The sequence below is a fragment of the Lichenostomus cassidix genome, chromosome 9, assembly GCF_008360975.1.
Source record: "Lichenostomus cassidix isolate B80296 chromosome 9, HeHo_3.0, whole genome shotgun sequence".
Lineage (NCBI taxonomy): Eukaryota > Metazoa > Chordata > Aves > Passeriformes > Meliphagidae > Lichenostomus > Lichenostomus cassidix.
The window spans coordinates 20,559,970-20,578,174 of record NC_139490.1 but is presented as its reverse complement, the minus strand read 5'-3'; the positions used below and the strand labels follow the sequence as shown (position 1 = coordinate 20,578,174).

The window sequence follows — 18,205 nt, the reverse complement described above, 5'->3', positions numbered from 1 at the left end:
AACGTAATTTTACTTTTAGGAATATGCAGGGAATATTAGGAATATTATTAATTTTCTGCTGCTCTTGGTTTTCTGGAACTGCTCTGTTCTACATACTGATTTTTAAAAATAAATCATATCTGGTAAAGAGAAATAGACTACAGCCATGGGAGAAAACAGAACATCTGTTTTATCATGTTATCACTGGCACAGTACAAATGACGCTCTGATCCTTGTTCCTAGGCCTGACTTAGCAAAATACATTGGCGAATAAATCAGATGTCTCTGCTCATCCTGTGCCTGACGCTTCCTAGTACTGAGTTCAGCTCTGGCACTGCATGTCTCAGAGCCCACCTACAGCATCAGGGAGTGCTTTGAGCAGCTGCTCATCACAGCTTGTAGGATGAAATTGGCACAAAGGCTAACTCAGACAGGAAAACCAGAAGATGCTGGATGAGATTAAAAAGTTGTCTGCATTTAGAAGATTTGTCATGATTAAAAGCCTGGGAGAAGGGGGGGTGGAATACTGCAACAGTAAGACAAAAGCCATCAAATCAGAAAGCAAAACAGCTCTTGCTGCCAGGAATGGGGGCTGAAAGCTCAAACAGTTTTAATACTAAAATGGAACTCCAATACAGCAGATCACTGAAACAAATTATTCCTTAAACATGGCAAGGCCAAAGCAGACTTTAAAGTCACTGAAAAAGGATGAAGAATTGTGTCTCTGCATGATTAACCATGACTTTATACTTATTGCTATTTTCCTACACAAACACTAGCTGTTGTCTCTGCCAAGTGTCTGCATAATCACCACATTGTATTTTTTTTCACAATAATCTCTTTGAAAATGGAGGGGATAGTCTTTCCATGTGGTTGGTTTTGTTTTACGTCATTGGTTCTTTTTGTTGCTTTCTTCTAGGGTTGGATTTTGGGTTTTTTTTCTTCATCCTTCTCATTTTTTGTCATTCAAAGTTGTAACTAAATGCTGAGATACTGGCATATGCTGATGCCACATTTTGCACGAAGGGTATTTGCTTGCCAGAAAGGTATCTTATGTACTCTAGAGAGCTGTTGTAACTCCAGGGCATTCCTTGTCTGAGTGACTTGAGAACTGACTTCCCTATTGCAGTTTTAAAGTCATTTTGGACAGAAAAGAGTTTGCCTTTCCCAGACAATGCTGCAGAAAGGCTCAGCAAACAAAATGACATGAAACCCATTGCTTGGCTACATGAAGATTTTTGTACAACCTCTTATGTTACACACCTCTTGTGTCTCTGTAAATGAGGAAAATTAAGATACTGAACAGCCTTTAGAAGGGTGAATGCTCTTATGCCTAAAGTTAAGGTGAAGGGAGGCTGCAGGGAGGTCTAACACAGCACAAGTGGGACTTCATTTTGCAGATGATACAGCATGAAGTACTGGCTGCTATGTTGAAGATCTTAATCACAATTCTGGCTTATTCTACTAGACATGTAAAATATAATCTTCTTCAGGTTTTATGCACTGTATTTCCTGCAGTATTACTCCCTGCTGCTTTCAGACAGGATCTCTGAAAAACTCTCAACAAATACATAATTGTTGAAGAGATGAGGTAAGTTGTTTAATGGACAAGAGGTAACACAAGGAAAAGGAGAAAAATAAAAGGATTGGACAAACACAATAGATGCAAACCCAACATGTGAAGTAGTCTGAGGAATGGCTTTTGAGCTTCTCTGGCATGAAATACTCCCTTAGGACAAGCCTGTTCAGTGGCCATCATCAGCTGCTGCTGGCTTCTCCCTGGCAGCAGTGCACTCGCTGCATATTCGGCTGCCCTCTCTCTGCTGCAGGCAGGGCTGCACTGTGGCTGAAGCCCTGAAAATTGGCATGCTTGTCCAGAATACTACAGCACAAAGCAGGAAAGGGGAGTAGATCGTAGATTGGAAACTGAAAACCAGAAAACTTCTGGAGCAGAGCAAAGGAGTATTAGGTACTCTGGCTCCTTAATTTTTTAAGTGTTTATGTTGACAAGAAGTTACAAATCCTCAACTGCCTCATTTTTCTAACAGAGAAAAAAATTTAAACAACCACTGGCCTGTGATACGGAGTTTACACCAGTTTTGTACTCCATTATTTATTAAAACTGGTGCCACTTAGCATTACGTGTTCTTTATCCCCACAGAAAATATATTTTATGTGAGACACTGTGGTAAAGTAAAAACACCCACAAATTGCTTCCTACAAATGCAACGTGTTCTTTGGCAGGTCAGTCCATCTGGAAGGACTAACTCATTTAACAGGGAAAAATTGAGGGCTTGAACCCACCAGCTTGTGTCTGGGCAGACTCTTCAGCCTTTTGCAAGGGATTCAGTATCATCCTTGCAGGACAGACACAGCAGCAGCAGACCCCAAATCCAGTTTTTACTTGCAAAATAGGAAATTGGTCATGGTACTACCCTCCGATTTTCTTCAGTAGTTACTTCTAGTTACAGTGTTGCTGATCTCAACCACCTCATCTATTTTTGCTGAAGCTGCTTCTTTTCTAAAGCTGACAGATTCTGAACCAAATGTTAAATTCTTAGAAAAACCTTAAAGGAAACAAATAATACAGCACAGCTTAAAGAATACCCCTCCACCCCACCCTCAAATAATGTAGTGAAGGAATGCAGAAAGCTGTGTAACTCATGGCAGAATATCAAAAACCACAGTATGTCATTCTTCCCCTGCACATAATTATGAAAAGGATATCAATGTAGTAAAATCAAATGTGATCTGAAAGTTTGTTGGAAGTTGACAGAAATGAAAAACGCAAGTTGAATAAGCCACAGCTGACAAATAAAGCTGGACCATTAAACCCGTACATAAGCCTTGGCAAACAAGCCAGTACTGCTTCACGTGTTTCAAGTTTCAGATCAAAAGACACCATTGCCTTACTTCATCCAATCTTTTCAACAGTAAAAACCACTGAACTTCACCATATTAGCCTTATGGTGAGTCCAACTTGTCCAAAGTGCAGCTTCTAAAAAAGCACCTTGTATTGTCTTGCAGACATTAGGGTTGTGTGGGATGCATTAACTTCCTCAGTTTTGGAAATGTTTATCTTCCCAAATATTAACCAGCTGTACCCCATTTTTAATTTTTTTGACAGATTGAGGTCACTTAATTGAAAAACATGTTTTATTCCACCTTTAAAAAGGTAATGCAGACTGTTACCTCAGAAAGCAATAGGATAAAAACCTTTATTGTTCCACCTTTGTCAGAGTTCATTTTCTATGGATATGCATTTTTGTAACATAATTTTGTTACATTAGAAACTTCAGCTCCTCAGAGGCTTAATGTTGAGTAGCAAAAAAACCTTCAAAACCAATTCAATCCCATGTCTTCAAGTAAGATACCACTTGGGCACAAGGAATCTCTAGGATTAGAATCAGTTAGATCTTCCACCTCCTCCCTTTCCTGTGTTCTTTGTCCTCATTTCATGCCAAGCTTTCACCAGTGGTTCTCTGTTCTTCCATATGAGCTCATGGCCGTAAGTCACATACCACCTGGGAAAGAAAGTAATAGTTAAAGTTAACTGTGACTTTTCCCTGCTTCTGAGAGAAAACAGGCCCATCACTCAAACCAAGTAAATACATAGTATGGAAGACAATATGAATATCAACGTAAGTGATTAAGCAATGGAGGTTATGGTGGAGAGGCATGAAGAGAAGCAACCACATGGAAATAGGTTCTCTCACAAGCCAAACTTCACACCTGAGTCCTGAGGACTGTGAGTCAGCAGCCAGTGAACTGGCCATTCCTTTAAAGCATACAGCTGCTTTCTAAAGTGGGAGGCAAAGTATAGAAAACACTTTGGCTATTCAACATATGTCCAAAATAAAGCCATACTTTAGGATGAAGTGACCAAAATCATCATTGAGTAGAACAAACAGATAAAACATATGTAGGTAATGAAAGAAAGAAACTTCTCAACTCCAGACCATTTTTACTGCAACTGCTATGCTCTTTTAACATATGAATCTGCATTACCAGATTGTTCCTTCATTACAATGAACAAGCTGATACAGATACATCACGACAGAAAGGAGTTATGAATCAGCAAGACTACATCAGATGCATTTGTGATGCCAGAGAAGGGGAGAAAGGGAGACTCTACAGCACAGAGCTTACTGACACCAAGGCCAAGAAATAGGAAACAACTTGGTCTACAAACTGGTCTGCCTTGAAGTCTGGCCTAGTGAAATCTCAGGTAGGCTTTTCAAATGCCTACATAAAATATTAAAAAATGCACTGAGCAATAAGTGTGCAGTTGGGTAGAAGGGGAAAAACTCAATGTAGTTCAAATGTGGAACAATACAGAACTGTTTCCTACAAACTTGTTTCTAGTAGTTCTTACTAATTAGGAAGGCTCCCCACAAAGGCAATACAGCAACACTGAGAAAACCACAGTGGAGGCTGCCCAAAGGAATTTGGCCTGAGCTTATATTAATTCTGTAGCTCTCTCTAAATTGGCAATTAGAGGAAAAATACTGAGACAAAGACATTTTTTTAGCTCTTTAAAGTTATTAATTTGTCCATTCTGTGCTTTGTGAGAATCTTTTCTGCCCTGTGACTCTCTTCAATGTGGTGGAAAGAGCAGGACAGAAACAGCCAGCCCAGGTTATGGTTACAGGACCACCTGACATCTAATCCATGATTCTAAGGCAGTTCAGCTCAATTCTTTCAGTTCTAAACATCTGTTAACAGTGTTTTTCATACAATTTTACAGCACTAAAAGGGTAACAGTGAGTTGTATTCATTGCTAGTTCAGGCAACTTTCCAAACCCACCCCCCACACACTTCAGCAATATAGGAAGTAAGGGGGAAAATACAGGATTAATTTAAATACAAAATAAACAGTTAGTAAATATAGACTTACATTCCAAAGAGAGCTCCACCAAGGTGTGCAGCATGATCAAAAAGTCTCCAGCCTAAAGCAAGCCCTGCAGTGTCAAATGCAATTATGGCTTTTAAAGCCTAGAAAGGAAGAGTGGAATGGACAGGATCAGTCACAGCATAAAAGTGGCCAATGATAACAACTTTCTATTCTAGCACAGAGCAAAAATTTGGAATCAAAAAACATCCTATGAACAAATTTCTATCAAAGCAATTACTGTAAAAAAAATGTTTTAAAGTAAGGGACTCAGTCTTCAGCTGTATTGTGCCGTCAAAATACAGACGTGAGCAGCTACATAATAGTTCAGGGTAGGAATGTCTTCTTTAGGATACTCAGTCTTTTCCAGTCTTCATTTCTGAACCTATAAATACATTCCAAACTTCAGTCAGGAGGAAACAGAAATTACCTGAAAGAGTACATGCTATAAAAGACACTGCACTGTGGTAAGGTAAGAAAAAGCTGTGAGCAACCTAACCTAAATAAGTTACAGCTGTGCCCCTAAACAAGAGAAATAAACAGCTTTGTTAAAGAATGGAGCAGTGAATGTGGAGGTGTGTGACTGACTGCAGAAGGCACCTGTGGATGGTTTGCTAATCAACAGTAATGTAATAAGGAACACCTGCTATGTATGTGAAGAGAGGGTATAAAAAGGTGTACCAGGAAATAATCAGAAGCTAATGATTGCCACTGTGGTATCAGCCATGAGTCTGCTGTCAAATGGTGACCCTGATGTGATAAGAGTTGAGACTGTGGCTCAGAGAGTAGCTGGCAGCGGAGCCCAGCCAAGCAAGCAGGCAGAGGGAGAGCCTGAAGATGTCAGCATGATTTAAGAAAGGAAAAATAAGAGACACCCGACCCCAGGTGAGTGGCTGGTAACATAGAAATGGGGATTCAAAGGTCAGCAGAAAAAACTTTATTCTGGACATTCTGCTGTGAATTTTAAAAAATGTTATTTGTACAAGGTGTGAAAGTTATGGCAAAAAGAAAAAGGCAATAGAAAAATGTTCTGTGTGTAAAAGAATCTGCAATAAAAGAATGCCTGTCTACAAATCTCCAAGGAACTAAAGCAGCCTGATTATACAAGTTTTGGTTCAGTTTCCAGAGCACTCCTAGCTTCCATAGAATGTATAAGGTGGGAAAGTTAAGAAATGTTCTGTGTGTAAAAAAAGAAAGCAATAGAAAAATGTTCTGTGTGTAAAAGAAGAATGCAAATTATAGTTCAGCAGATTAAACCTAGCACGGTGCAGCAAATCCAGGCTGTGTGTCCAGAATGCAAAGACCAAAGTAAAAGAATAAATCCAAAAAGACAGGTGTGACAATTACAATGACTGTAAAGTTATATGAAAGAAAAAGATCAGTTTCCAGAGCACTATTAACTTCCAAAAGAAGAACTAGTAGAAATGAATGCCATTTAAAACATGAATTTTCAAAATGAAAACTGCATACGTTAAATAGCCACTGCTTGCAGTTTTTGTGTTCAACATTTGTAGTTAAAAAGCAAAAAGGGGGAATTTTGGTAAGATAAGAAAAAGCTGTGAGCAACCTTAACCTAAACAAGTTACAGCTGTGCCCTGAACAAGAGAAATAAACAGCTTTGTTAAAGAATGAAGTAGAGAACGCAGACATGTGTGACTGATTGCAGAAGGCACCTGTGGATGGTTTGCTAACCAACAGTAATGTAATAAGAAGCACCTGCTATGCATGTGAAGAAAGGGTATAAAATGGTGTACCAGGATATAATAGGAAGCTGATGCTTGCCACTGTGGTGAGTGTCAGCACTGAGTCCACTGTCAAGACACAAAATACCTAATTGCAATATTTTCATTCTCTGATTCTGATGTAACTTAGATTTATGTGCATCTGTGCTCTGGAACACAACCCCCTAGTGGATGAAACGTGGGGCAGCATCCCTGTTATCTGATATAAACATTTGTTGGAAGGCAGAAAATCAGGATGACAGTGAGCAACTCCACAGCCAGAGCAGCCTGAGCAATGGTGTACCATCTTCAGGAGACACAAGGCACCATAACTGCTAATACACAAGATTTTACTAAATGCCTCATTTCATAAAGACTGACAGATTTAATGCTAGGATGAAATGTTACTTTAGGCATGATTTCTTTCCTTAAGCACAGGTGTTAGAATAGAAGCTCTGTTGCTACACTGGCTTGTTTAATTTAACAGCCTATTACAGTATAGGCAAGGTAGGTTAAAGGAGTATGTAAAGTTTAGGTATACAATTATATATTAGGGCTGAGTTCATTCCAGTGTTTGTACTGCAATAGCTGATGCTGCTCTTGTTTTGCATTGCAATGAGAATTTGCTCATGGTAATGCTCTCTAGGGCTCTGCTTATATTTCTACCCTGGCCACCTTTTTAAATAAACTTGCAGTTAAAGGATAGCATGCAAAAAAGAAAAATAACTACCCAAAAAACTAGGTTAACTCAAGCAGAAGTGCAAGAAAAACAGGAAGGCTACATCTAATAATGTTTGCTCAAATCTGTAAGCTTCACTTACAAAAAGTATTAAATCTCATGATCATGGAATGACCTGGCTTAACCACTCTAAGCAGTAAAACAACTTTAAGCAGTGGACCAAAGATGATTAACTTATTAAAGCAAGTTAAGATATACATGAGAGGCTTTTCTTAAATGTAGTAGTGGATGTGCATAAAAGAACTCAATAAAAAAAAAGGAGTTCTAGTAGTATACATGAAAAAAGTCTCAGTAGCCTACTTCTAATTCCAACATTGCTCCTAAAAGTATCAAAAGATGGTATCCAAAAGAGGAGGCAAATATTTCTCCAGGGCTGGAATGTAATCTCCCATGAGAAGTGAAATTCTGTGTTTCTCATCTTGATAAATTTTTCTTTAAAGACTATGTACCAGTTTTACATCAGCCTGTTACAAGTGCTGCTATAAAAAATATCAAAAAGAGGATGTGTATGCAGGTTTCCTCAGAAAGTTGAACTGACTCCCTCCCAGCTTCTTTCACCTCTTGGGATTAGATTTGAAACACACCTATGGAAGATGTAATTTAGGATAATTCTGTATTCACCACGTATTGCTGTAATGACTGTGCTAGGCTACAACAATTCAGAATCAGTCCCTGGGACTTCCATGACCCTTATTCTCTTTCAAAATAAATTCAACAGCTTAGAAATGTGAGGATAATGTTTTGAGAATAGCATTTCTTTGAAGTTCAAAGGCACTTACACTTCCTGCTGTAAATGTGAACATCGGAAGAAGTATGATGGCCAGTTTAGCTTCTGGCATCTTCGTACATACAGCTGCAAGGACAGTCATTATAGCTCCTGACTGGAAATACAGGAAAATACATTGAAGTAAGCTGAGGTGTTACATAAGGGATAATATATTTTTTTTGCATGTGAATCTGTTTTCCTTTTGGTTTTTATTTTCAAATGCAGCCCTCCGGTAAACCTCAAAGTACAAAGCACCACAGAAAAGTTCAGAATAAAAATAAAACAAGATGCCAGTATTTAATTTCAATACCTGAAATTATAAATAGGGGAAAACATCCTTCAAATTGTCTTATATAATTAAGAAATCACCACTCCCAGATGGAAGATAACAATTTATGTAAATGTGCTTTTTCCAAGTAAACCGTAGGAATCTAACACGTATATCAAGCATAGACATATCTGATGAAGGGAATCATTCTTAAGCTTGTACAAAACCAAGGAAAATAACAGATGGACAGGGACAAAAATCTTTTGTCTGTGAAACAAGTAATTCCCTGGACTGTGCTAAACTGACCATGGGCTTTTGTATCCTTGAAATAATCTCACTGGAAAGGCTCTGAATGCAGTAAACTAATGCAATGTGTGGTAATTGCAGTAAGTTCAGATGAGTAAGACTAAGGGAAAGTAACTTGCTTCAGCTATAGTTTATTCATAAGACAAAGGGACAATACACAGATGGCATTTCCAACAATTCTAACTTCAGCACAGCTAAACAGTTTTTTTCATTCCAATAGAAGGATGAGAATCTGGCTTTTATCAAAATTATTTTGTATAGTAAGTTCAGCCTTTAAAACCTGGCAAATGTCTAGGTTAACATCCAATTTAATGCAAGTTAAATGTTTTAAAATGTTCCACTACTAAAAACATTTGGAAAGAGCTGGCAACTACAGGAGCTCCTCAGCCTGCCTCATATCATTTATCGGGTGAGATTTTTGGCAGGAGTGCTGCCCTTCCTGCACAGCATGCCCTACAACTTCCACTGGGATCACATGCTGAGTTTGATTGTCTGATTACATTAGGTCTTTTGAAAGTATTCTATTTTTAATTAGAGAAAACTGCTACACAATTATGAAATAGCATTTCTGCAATAAGTTATGTAACTGATCTGCTCAGGGACAAGAGGTCCTGCTGTTCAGGACTCATTTACAACCCCCAGCATTAAGTGGTGTTAGTTCTGGGCAGCTGCTGCAGCAGAGTAACATATCTGAAGAACAGGCAAGCTGTTGCACAGAGAACCAGTTTGTACTCAGTTACTTGATTTTGGTAAAGCTTTCTAGTTTCCATACCCCAAATATACCCTTGGCTTTTACGCAGGTTAAAGAATACAGCAGGCTTTTAAATGGGCTTCAAAGATCATTATCAGTCTCTCATATCCCAAGATACTTACAGCTCCAAGGGATGGTTCAAACCTTCCCGTGGCCATTTTAGCAACATAACTGACAAAAGTGGAGATAACCCCTGAAAAAGAGAAATTGCTACTGGAAATGATGGCAGCAGTGCAGACAAGCATCAGAAAGTACAAATTAACTGTCATCTTTTGTCACGATAATCCCAAGAGACTGTATTAAGAGCTATTTTATTTTGGTACTAAAGCAGGAATTAAAGCCAGATACAGTTTTATCTGATATTTCAAAGCCCAGTATCTTAAACCCACCAAAAATCTGTATGACAGCAAAGTAGTACTGCCTTTAGTATAAAGCAATGTGTGGGACTGAACAATGGCCATCTGTCATCATACATCTATTAACCACGCACACAGCTTACTTGTATGAATACATCTTTCTATTTTTTAAGTGTTGTAAATATATATATTTAACATTACCGGCAGAAAGATATACTGCAATGAACTGCTCACAACCCAGAAGAGAGACAATGCTGCTGGAGAAACTCCATAAAACATACATATTTGCTGCCATGTGGAAGAGAGAGAAGTGACTAAATGTAGAGAGCAGCATGGGAGAACACAGGGCTCCTATAAAAGAGAAAAACAATGCACATAAAGAAGTCAGTATTTTAATTTGCTTCAACTTACACGTCACACAGACTAGAAATCCATCAAGACACACTACAGGCTAATTATGCTTAGATTCTCAAATACAAGCTAGGTAATAAACCCAGAAATGGAACAAATTTCAAATTCCAAGCAATACCTTTTGAAAAGGTAGAACATACACCCTAAGGACATGCAAGCTGTAATAACAGTCTTAGCTACTGGGGATTGTTTCATATGAAACATTTGTCTTATAAACACTTTATTTTTTATTATCTTTTATTTTTCAAAGCCCTATACTTTGAAAAAGAAAAAAAAAGTATTTTATTTATATATGGTGAAAGATCTTTAATATATGAGCAGCCATATAAAATTGATTTGCTACAAAGATGAACTCATAGAGAAAAAATAGTTTTCCTTTTTGAAATAGCTACGAGCTCTCCTCACTGAAATGGCAGCCTTGAAAATGCAAACAAGCCAATTAGCAGGTTTGAAGGTCAACATTATTTAAAATAGGAGTGTTTGGGGTGACGTGCTCAGATCTAGGTAGCAGATATCTTTAGCTTTGGAGTGCATGGGGAAACTGGTTGAGTTTCCATGTTTTCAGCCGAAATTAAGAGGACAGCAGGAGGTACTTTCCGAACGCGTTTGTCTCCCTGTCCTTTAAATTATTTTCTCTGCTGTAGAGATGAAACCTCATTTTTCTGCCATTAAATATTACTAATTTCTTTCCCTAGCTTAATATCTTCAACACATTTAACACACAGTGAAAGCCAAGCTGGTGCTTGGTTTGTTTAGGTTTTCTTAATGTGACTCAAAGCACAGCTCTGAAACAAGGACTCCATATACATCTACAGACTAATGCTTGTCTACTGATGAAAGCACACAAGCATGTGACTGATGATGGTTCTGTCTGCATCCCACAGAACATTAAAGGGGGGAAATAGTCACATTTGAGTTTAATTTATGAATGGCATTATGTAGTACAGTTTATTTTCCTCTTTTGCTGAGTGGCTTGATTTGCACTCTGTCCAAGAAAGCAGCTGGGGCTGACGTCACTGGGAAGAGTACCTCTCACCTTTATTCAGCCAGGAGCTGCATCCCACTGTATGCAGGAGAAGGCCAGATAGCAGGCAACAGTTTTGATGTTATAAGATTTAGAAAAGCACCAGTGATTTGTTTAAAAAATTGGATCCATTACTCCTAACATTTTCCCCTCAAACAATTTCCTGCCTAGATGGAATGATGTGTTTGGGCATGACTGACATTGCTTTGTGAGTGATGGAGCTCTAAGTAAACCATAAGCCACCCGAAGCTTCAGCAGGATGATCAGAGGTTCTATTACATCTCTATGTGGGAAAGTCACCCAAATTACTGTTCACTTACTGGAGGATGGATTTGAGGTGAAATATGTAAACATAATCCGTCGCATGCCAGGCAGCCTCCACAAACAGAATACAAAGACATTTGCAGCTATAATACCTATTAAAAGGGGGAAGAAAAAGAAAAGCAAATTACAAATGTAACACACCCTAATGCTTACTGAAAGCAAGTATTTAAAAAGGCACCTTGTAGAATTTCATGGGATTTCACAATCCCATGAAAAGCAATATCCACTTCTTAGTTTGTATACAGTTTAGGAAAAGCAATGAAAAATACTGAAAACTACATTTAAATAGTGGAAGTCTTTCAGAAATATGACATTTAATTGCAACTGTTCTAACATAGTGTAATGAATCAGTGTAATGAATCCAACAGTCCAGAAAAATCTGTGCTGAAAAGGTTCAAGCTATGGTTTCAAACTGCTATTCCATTGCAGAATCAATGAAACAGGAGCTAGTTATGAGGTCCCATTTCCTGCCCCCTTGCAGTTTATTCCCAAATGGCACCAATCTACTGCACACTTGCATTAAACTGTGCAAAGGGAGAAGACTGAGGGAACTATACAAACACATAGTATGCATCCTGTCCATTTTTGGGGGCAGCTTTGGTTTTAAGGAAATTGTAAAGTTGTACTGGCATTGCTAGGGCACAGTGAGCTTTGGGAGACAGCAAACTCACAGCTTTTTACTTCACAGATGTTATTGCAATCTTACTTTATTTTAAATAAGAAGGTAAATTATTAAAAACATAATGAAAATGTATTATTTCTTCTTTAAATTGCCTTCTCTACTTCTACCCAAGCATTTAGATAGAATGTTGGATGTTATAAAACATATTTAAAACATTTTATAATAGCTGGAAACATTAAAGGGGAAAATAACTGTGTTCCTCTACATAATGGGTAATGTCAGATAATTACTCTCATTTGAAGTTTGCAATAAAATGCAAAAACTCTGAAAAGCTATGATCCATAAATTCTAGAACCAAAATTTCAATAGATCTCTTCTTTCAATACTCCCTCCTATTCTACCATGCATTTTAGTAGAGGAAATACTTTCCCTGCATGCCAAACCAAAGTGTTACAGAACTGTCAAGCATTTCAGGACAGTTAGCCCAGCCTAGTTAGGGCAAGTATCTGATGAGCTCAGGCACTACCAGCTACAATTCCTATCGCTTGTTAGATTAATTAGATGTCCAGGGATGCTGCAGAGTCTATAGAATATCAATCCTCACAGTCCCAACACAGTATCTGTATCATGACCTGGCTTGCATGTTGAAGCAATGCAAAGCATTGTACAAAATTTCCTGAGTGCACTTGTTAATTGAGTGGCCTGAAACATTCAGCATTTATGCAATCTAGTCTTAAATTGGAAGTCAACTCTTCAAAGACTTAGTAAGTTGATTGAATTTTTTTTTCAAAATGTTTCTGTAGAAAAGGTAAATGGCAGAGAAATAGCATTTAAGTAACCTTATGCTAACAACCTGCTAATACTGGTTCAGTAAATACTTAATGTAGAATATGTAACAGGAGATAGGGCTCAGCTATTGGATTTGAATCAAGTTCTCATCAATTTCTGTTCACACATTACATTTATCTCGGGGATTTTAACTGGCATTGGGCAAACCAATCAAAACTACATTATAACCAAAGGAAAGCTCAAACGGTAATTTTTTTGCTACTTTTCATACGCAATGCTGCAACTGTGTAACTATTAGGGAATTTTAGTTCCACATTTCAGTGGAATATATACACCTATTTCTTCTAAAAGCATTTGGTGGTTTTCATAATTCCTGAGAAAAATACTGCTGGGGAGGATTCTAGTTAATCCTCCACACTCTCTCACACAGATGCATAGGAACTTTTTTAAGGCATACAAAAAATAGTTTCTGAGAAGGAAGTGTAGCAGAAATAGTGCATGTGCAGGTGTAAGTTTACACATGCTTTGTGCCCAACAATCTAAATGTGGTATGAAAGCCATCTGTTTTAATATACTGTACCTGTTTGCCATATTTCTCTTCCTGTGTATGTCTAATACTTGTAAGCTAACACAAACCTGTCACAGTCCGCTGACCCTCAGTCAGGTTATTCCACCAGCTGTTAACCTGAAACAGAATTGTTGTCCATCAATGCCACTGTGAAGCATTTGCAACTTCAAAAACATTCATGTAAGGTTAGAGGTTTTTAAGAATGGAAAGCATTTGTTTGAAATCTGTGAAGTAAATTGGTTTCAAGTTTTTTTACTTGTGATTGTTTTAGCTTTTCAAGTTGACATTTCCTTACTCAAGAACAGTTATCTGCCCTGCTTTTGATAAAACACCCCAATATGGATGAAGAGTTTCTTCAAAAATTATATCCTTTTACAAAACTCCAATGGTCTTATCCTGCTTGCATTAAACAAAGATCTAGCCCATAATGCTGACTTTAGCAGATTAGCCAAAGTTAGCATAAATCCTGCCTCTACTAAGCTTCACCCTAATGCTGTCTAACATCACACCACCCACCTTTGAGTGATTCCACTTTTGTGCCAGGATCACTTTTGCAGAGGTGGCTCACAAGATGTGGAATCCATTCCCCCTTGCGTCCAGCTCACCCAGCCCTCCTCCAAGTTTAAAACCCCTGAAAAAGTTTATTTTGAGCGCAGTCAGCCCACAGACAAATTGTACCCCCCTTTCCCTTCCTCAGCTTTCGTAATCATTTTGGACATATATTTTGTTGCTACCTCAATGACCTTCCAACCATATTGATGGGGACAATGTCATAAAAATTATCTGCAGGTTGGAAGCAGGAGATACAATGCTGTATGAAACAAAGTATTCACTATTTGATATCAAAGTAACAACTTCACTGCATTTTTTGTTTAATTCTCTGGCAGAGGATATTCTTCAGTATAAAAACACTGAACAGACATTTTCCAAAAAATACAAGGATTATATGCCCCCAGCAACAACCGGGGGATTCCTGAACTCTTAGAAATAGAACTTACCCATTGAAGATGGGGATTGGGAGTTTAAGCCTATTAACAACAGAGCAGTTTAGTTTTCTTTTTTGGATAGCTAATCACCAGATCTTCCCCTTCAGGTTTTGAAGGAAAACAAAAGTATAAAAGCAAAATTATTTTAAAATATTAAGTGCTGATCATAATCTCCCCTGCAGTTCATATACACCAAGCAAGAAAGCATGCTGGGATAGAAGTAATTTTCTTTCTTTCAGCTTATACATGGTTCTGTTTTAGATTTTTGACCAAAACAGTACTGATAACAAACTAATGTCCTACATTTTGGTGAATGGTGATTGCACAACATCAAGATCTTTTCCATTCCTTGCTCTGCCGCTGCAAGTTGCTACAGGCTGGAAGGGGACACAACCAAGCAGATGACCTGAACTAATCAAAGAGATTTTCCCTACAACACAATGCCATCCCCCAAAAAGAGTGGATTTCCGGAGTTTAACATATTTTTCTCACAAACTCATTGGGAACTGGTCTTTCCACCGGAAACCGTGAGTGATTGCCTTAGCATTACTTGTTTTCTTCTCTGTTCTCATACTTACTAAACAATTTTTTGGTGATTGTTTTATCTCTGCCCCCAAGTTTTCCTGATTTTCTTCTCCCCCAGCCCACTGGGGGTTTGTGGGGGCTGTGAGCGAGAAGCCATGGGGAGCTCAGCTGCCCACCAGGGTTATCCCAAATGCCCATTTCCACAGCAGTGCTGGTGTGCACAATACACATTAGAAAAATAGCTCCTGCCATGTCCTACCCAGGATCCTGAGCTTCTCCAGCTCCACACTCAGCCCTACATCCTTTGGACAACCAGACCTGAAAGAGTGTCAAGCCAGGTCTATCACAGGCCAGTAGTAACCTTGAAACAAATGCAAACATACATGAATGTTTAGGTTAGTTTTAATATACTTAATTAAAAACTAAATGACTGATGCTTTTGGGATGCCAACTAAATTTATAACAAATCTTGCAGCACTTATTTTGTTCTTGCTGTCCAAACTCCACAGTACTTGAATGGAAATGTCAGCTCTCAAAGTAAAAAAGCCCTCTAAAACCTCATATCTTTAAGGGTTTAGATGCTGAAAATACAAATACATTTCAGAAGCCAGGGCACTGGAAAAGTCTTATGCTTAAGACTGAGAATTTAATCGAGCTCTGTGCTCTTTGGGAAGTTATGTTCACTCTTGAGAGCACTTAAGATACAACAAGAACATTTGTTGGGGGTTTTTTATGGTGAAAAAGCAAATGATACCTAGTTTAGACGAACAAATTCCTACTACTGACATCTCTTTCCTGCATTTCTGGGTGAAGATGGTACTTTTCTCTGTTTTTTCACTATACATTTTGCAGTGATACTGAGAATTACAGTTTTTTAGAACTAATTCTATCAGTTTTCCTTGTAAGGCAACTTATGTGCTGTAATTTGTTGAGAACCCATTATTTCTCCAAGGTACAAATCAGAATAACCAGGACAATTATCTGTTGAACAAACGGTGCTTGCACGGGAGGAGAGATATGGCTGTGCCTTGCACTCCCACAGGGATCCACCCCGTGTCAGCAGCCCGGGCCTGGCTCCATGTACCTGCTTTCTGAAGTCGCCTCTCTTCTGCGGCCGCATTTTATCCATCCAGTCTGCTCGAGCTTCCTCGAAGTAGGTCTGGACTCGCGACTTGAGCGACTCATACTGCCAGATGGCAGCGGAGCCGAAGGCTGAGCCTGTGAACTGGGTGATAGCAGAGAAAAGCTCAGTGAGCACTCCATGCCAGGGCCCTGGCCGAGGCAGCCGGGCACACCTCGGGCTAATGCCACATGCTGAGCCAGCTGCTCAGCCCTGAGCAGTGCGAGCAGGACAACAGGAGCTGTGGCAGCAGCTGACCAGCAGCACTCACAGAATCACAGACTCCTTAGGGCTGCAAAACACCTTTAAGATCCTAAGTCCAAATGTCAACCCAGCACCACCACTGAGTTAGCGATGTCCTCGAGTGCCATATCCACGTGTTTTTTGAACACTTTCAGGGATGGTGACTCCACCACTGCTCTGGGCAGCCGATTCCATTGCTTTATAACCCCTTCTGTTATTTTTCTTTTTTTTCTCTATTATCTAATCTAAATCTCTTCTGGTGCAACTTGAGGCCATTTTCTCAGGTTTACTAAATGTTCAGTGTCATGGGATGATGCTTTATCAAAGAGGTTCACAAACAAAATGAGTCAATGAAATGACTAAGTTCACTGAAATGGAATGAAACTGGGATACCTTCACAATACTTCCACTGATCCGCTTGAAGTTACTTTGTATTTTCCCAGTATAACGCCACCATATTTGGCCAACAGCCTTGCGTTAGCTTTGAGGGACTGAGAAGCGAAACCCAAGAAGAAAGAACTCCCCTGAGAGAGACAGAATATGCTCCCTGCCGACGCGCCCTCCCCCGCCGGGCACGGCACCGCGTCCCGCAGGAGCCACTTACCCCTACGGCGAACAGGAGCGGCTTGACCAGGCGGCGGGGCGAGGGGCGGCCGGCGGCCGCGGTGGGCGACGGCGGGCACAGGCTGCGGCGCGGGGACGGCGGGACGGGCCGCGCCTCGGCGGCGGCTGCCGGGGGCTCTTCGGGCCGCGGCCGCGCCCGGCGGAAACCCCGCCGCGGCTGCAGCAGCAGCACCGCCAGCCTGCGGAGGAAACACGCGGACCGTCAGCACCGCCCGCCCCAGCTGCCCCTTCCCCTCCCCTCCCCGTCCCGTCCCGGCGGTACCTGTGCGGCCGCGGGCCCCCGGCGCGGGCCCAGCACCGCCACGCCATGTTGGCGCCTCCCGAGCGCTTCCGGGGCAGCTGGGCGACATCTTCCCGCCGGTGGTGGGGGAGCCGCTCGGTCACCGCAAGGCGCAGGGCAGGTGCGGCTCCTGGGGCTCTCCGCACGGCGGGTGGATGGGCGCCCGGGTGTGCTCCGGTGCCGCCGCCGGGGCAGGGCGGGCAGCGCCGCCGGGTCGGAGCTTTCCTGGGGCCGCCATGTCGAGCGGGTGGTGCCTACTGTGCCGCCATGATGAGCGCGGCAGCGCATTCACCGCCGCGGCCCCCTCGGCGAGCAGCGCTGGCGCCATGAAACTTGAGGGTGACAGAATATGTTGAGTTAGACGGGACGCACAAGGATCATCGAGTCCACCTCCTGGCTCTACACAGGACCATCCCAAATAACCCCACCACCTGAGTGTTGCCCAAATGCTCCTTGAACTCTGTTAGGCTTGGTAATGCGGCCACTTCACACGAGAGCCCATTCCAGTGCCCAGCCATCCTCTGAATGAAGAACCTTTTTCTAATACCCAACCTAAACCTGCCCTGACACAACTTCAGGCCATTCCCTCGGGTCTTGTCACTGGTCACCACAGATGAGAGCCTGTGGATGAAGTGGCAGACTGCAATGAAGTCTCCTCCCAGTCTCCTCCAGGCTGGATAGACCAATAGACCCATTCCTTGTATGGTTTCTCAAGGCTCTTCTCCATCCTTGTGGCCCTCCTTTGGACACTCTAATAGCTTAACGTCTTTTTTATATTGTGGTGCCCAAAACTCCCCCCGGGACTCAAGGTGAGGCCCTGCAGAACAGACTTGGGCAATCCCCACCCTGGCCTAGTCAGCAATGCCCCCCAGGACACTCCTGGTTGCCAGGGCACTGCTGACTCATTATCAA

The 18,205-nt window shown here is 40.8% G+C and overlaps 1 protein-coding gene across 1 annotated transcript; it reads right to left on the bottom strand.

Annotated features, from left to right (window-relative positions):
* Nucleotides 1-3,183: 3,183 nt before the first annotated feature.
* Nucleotides 3,184-17,362, bottom strand: PARL (presenilin associated rhomboid like). Its single transcript, XM_085069750.1, has 10 exons — nt 17,276-17,362; nt 16,994-17,192; nt 16,111-16,251; nt 13,584-13,632; nt 11,533-11,628; nt 9,979-10,128; nt 9,544-9,614; nt 8,110-8,211; nt 4,877-4,974; nt 3,184-3,503 (listed from the first exon to the last, which is right to left on the bottom strand). The coding sequence occupies exons 1-10, from the start codon at nt 17,320-17,322 to the stop codon at nt 3,386-3,388; spliced, it is 1,071 nt and encodes a 356-aa protein (XP_084925876.1). The 5' UTR covers nt 17,323-17,362; the 3' UTR covers nt 3,184-3,385.
* Between the last annotated feature and the right edge of the window lie 843 nt (nt 17,363-18,205).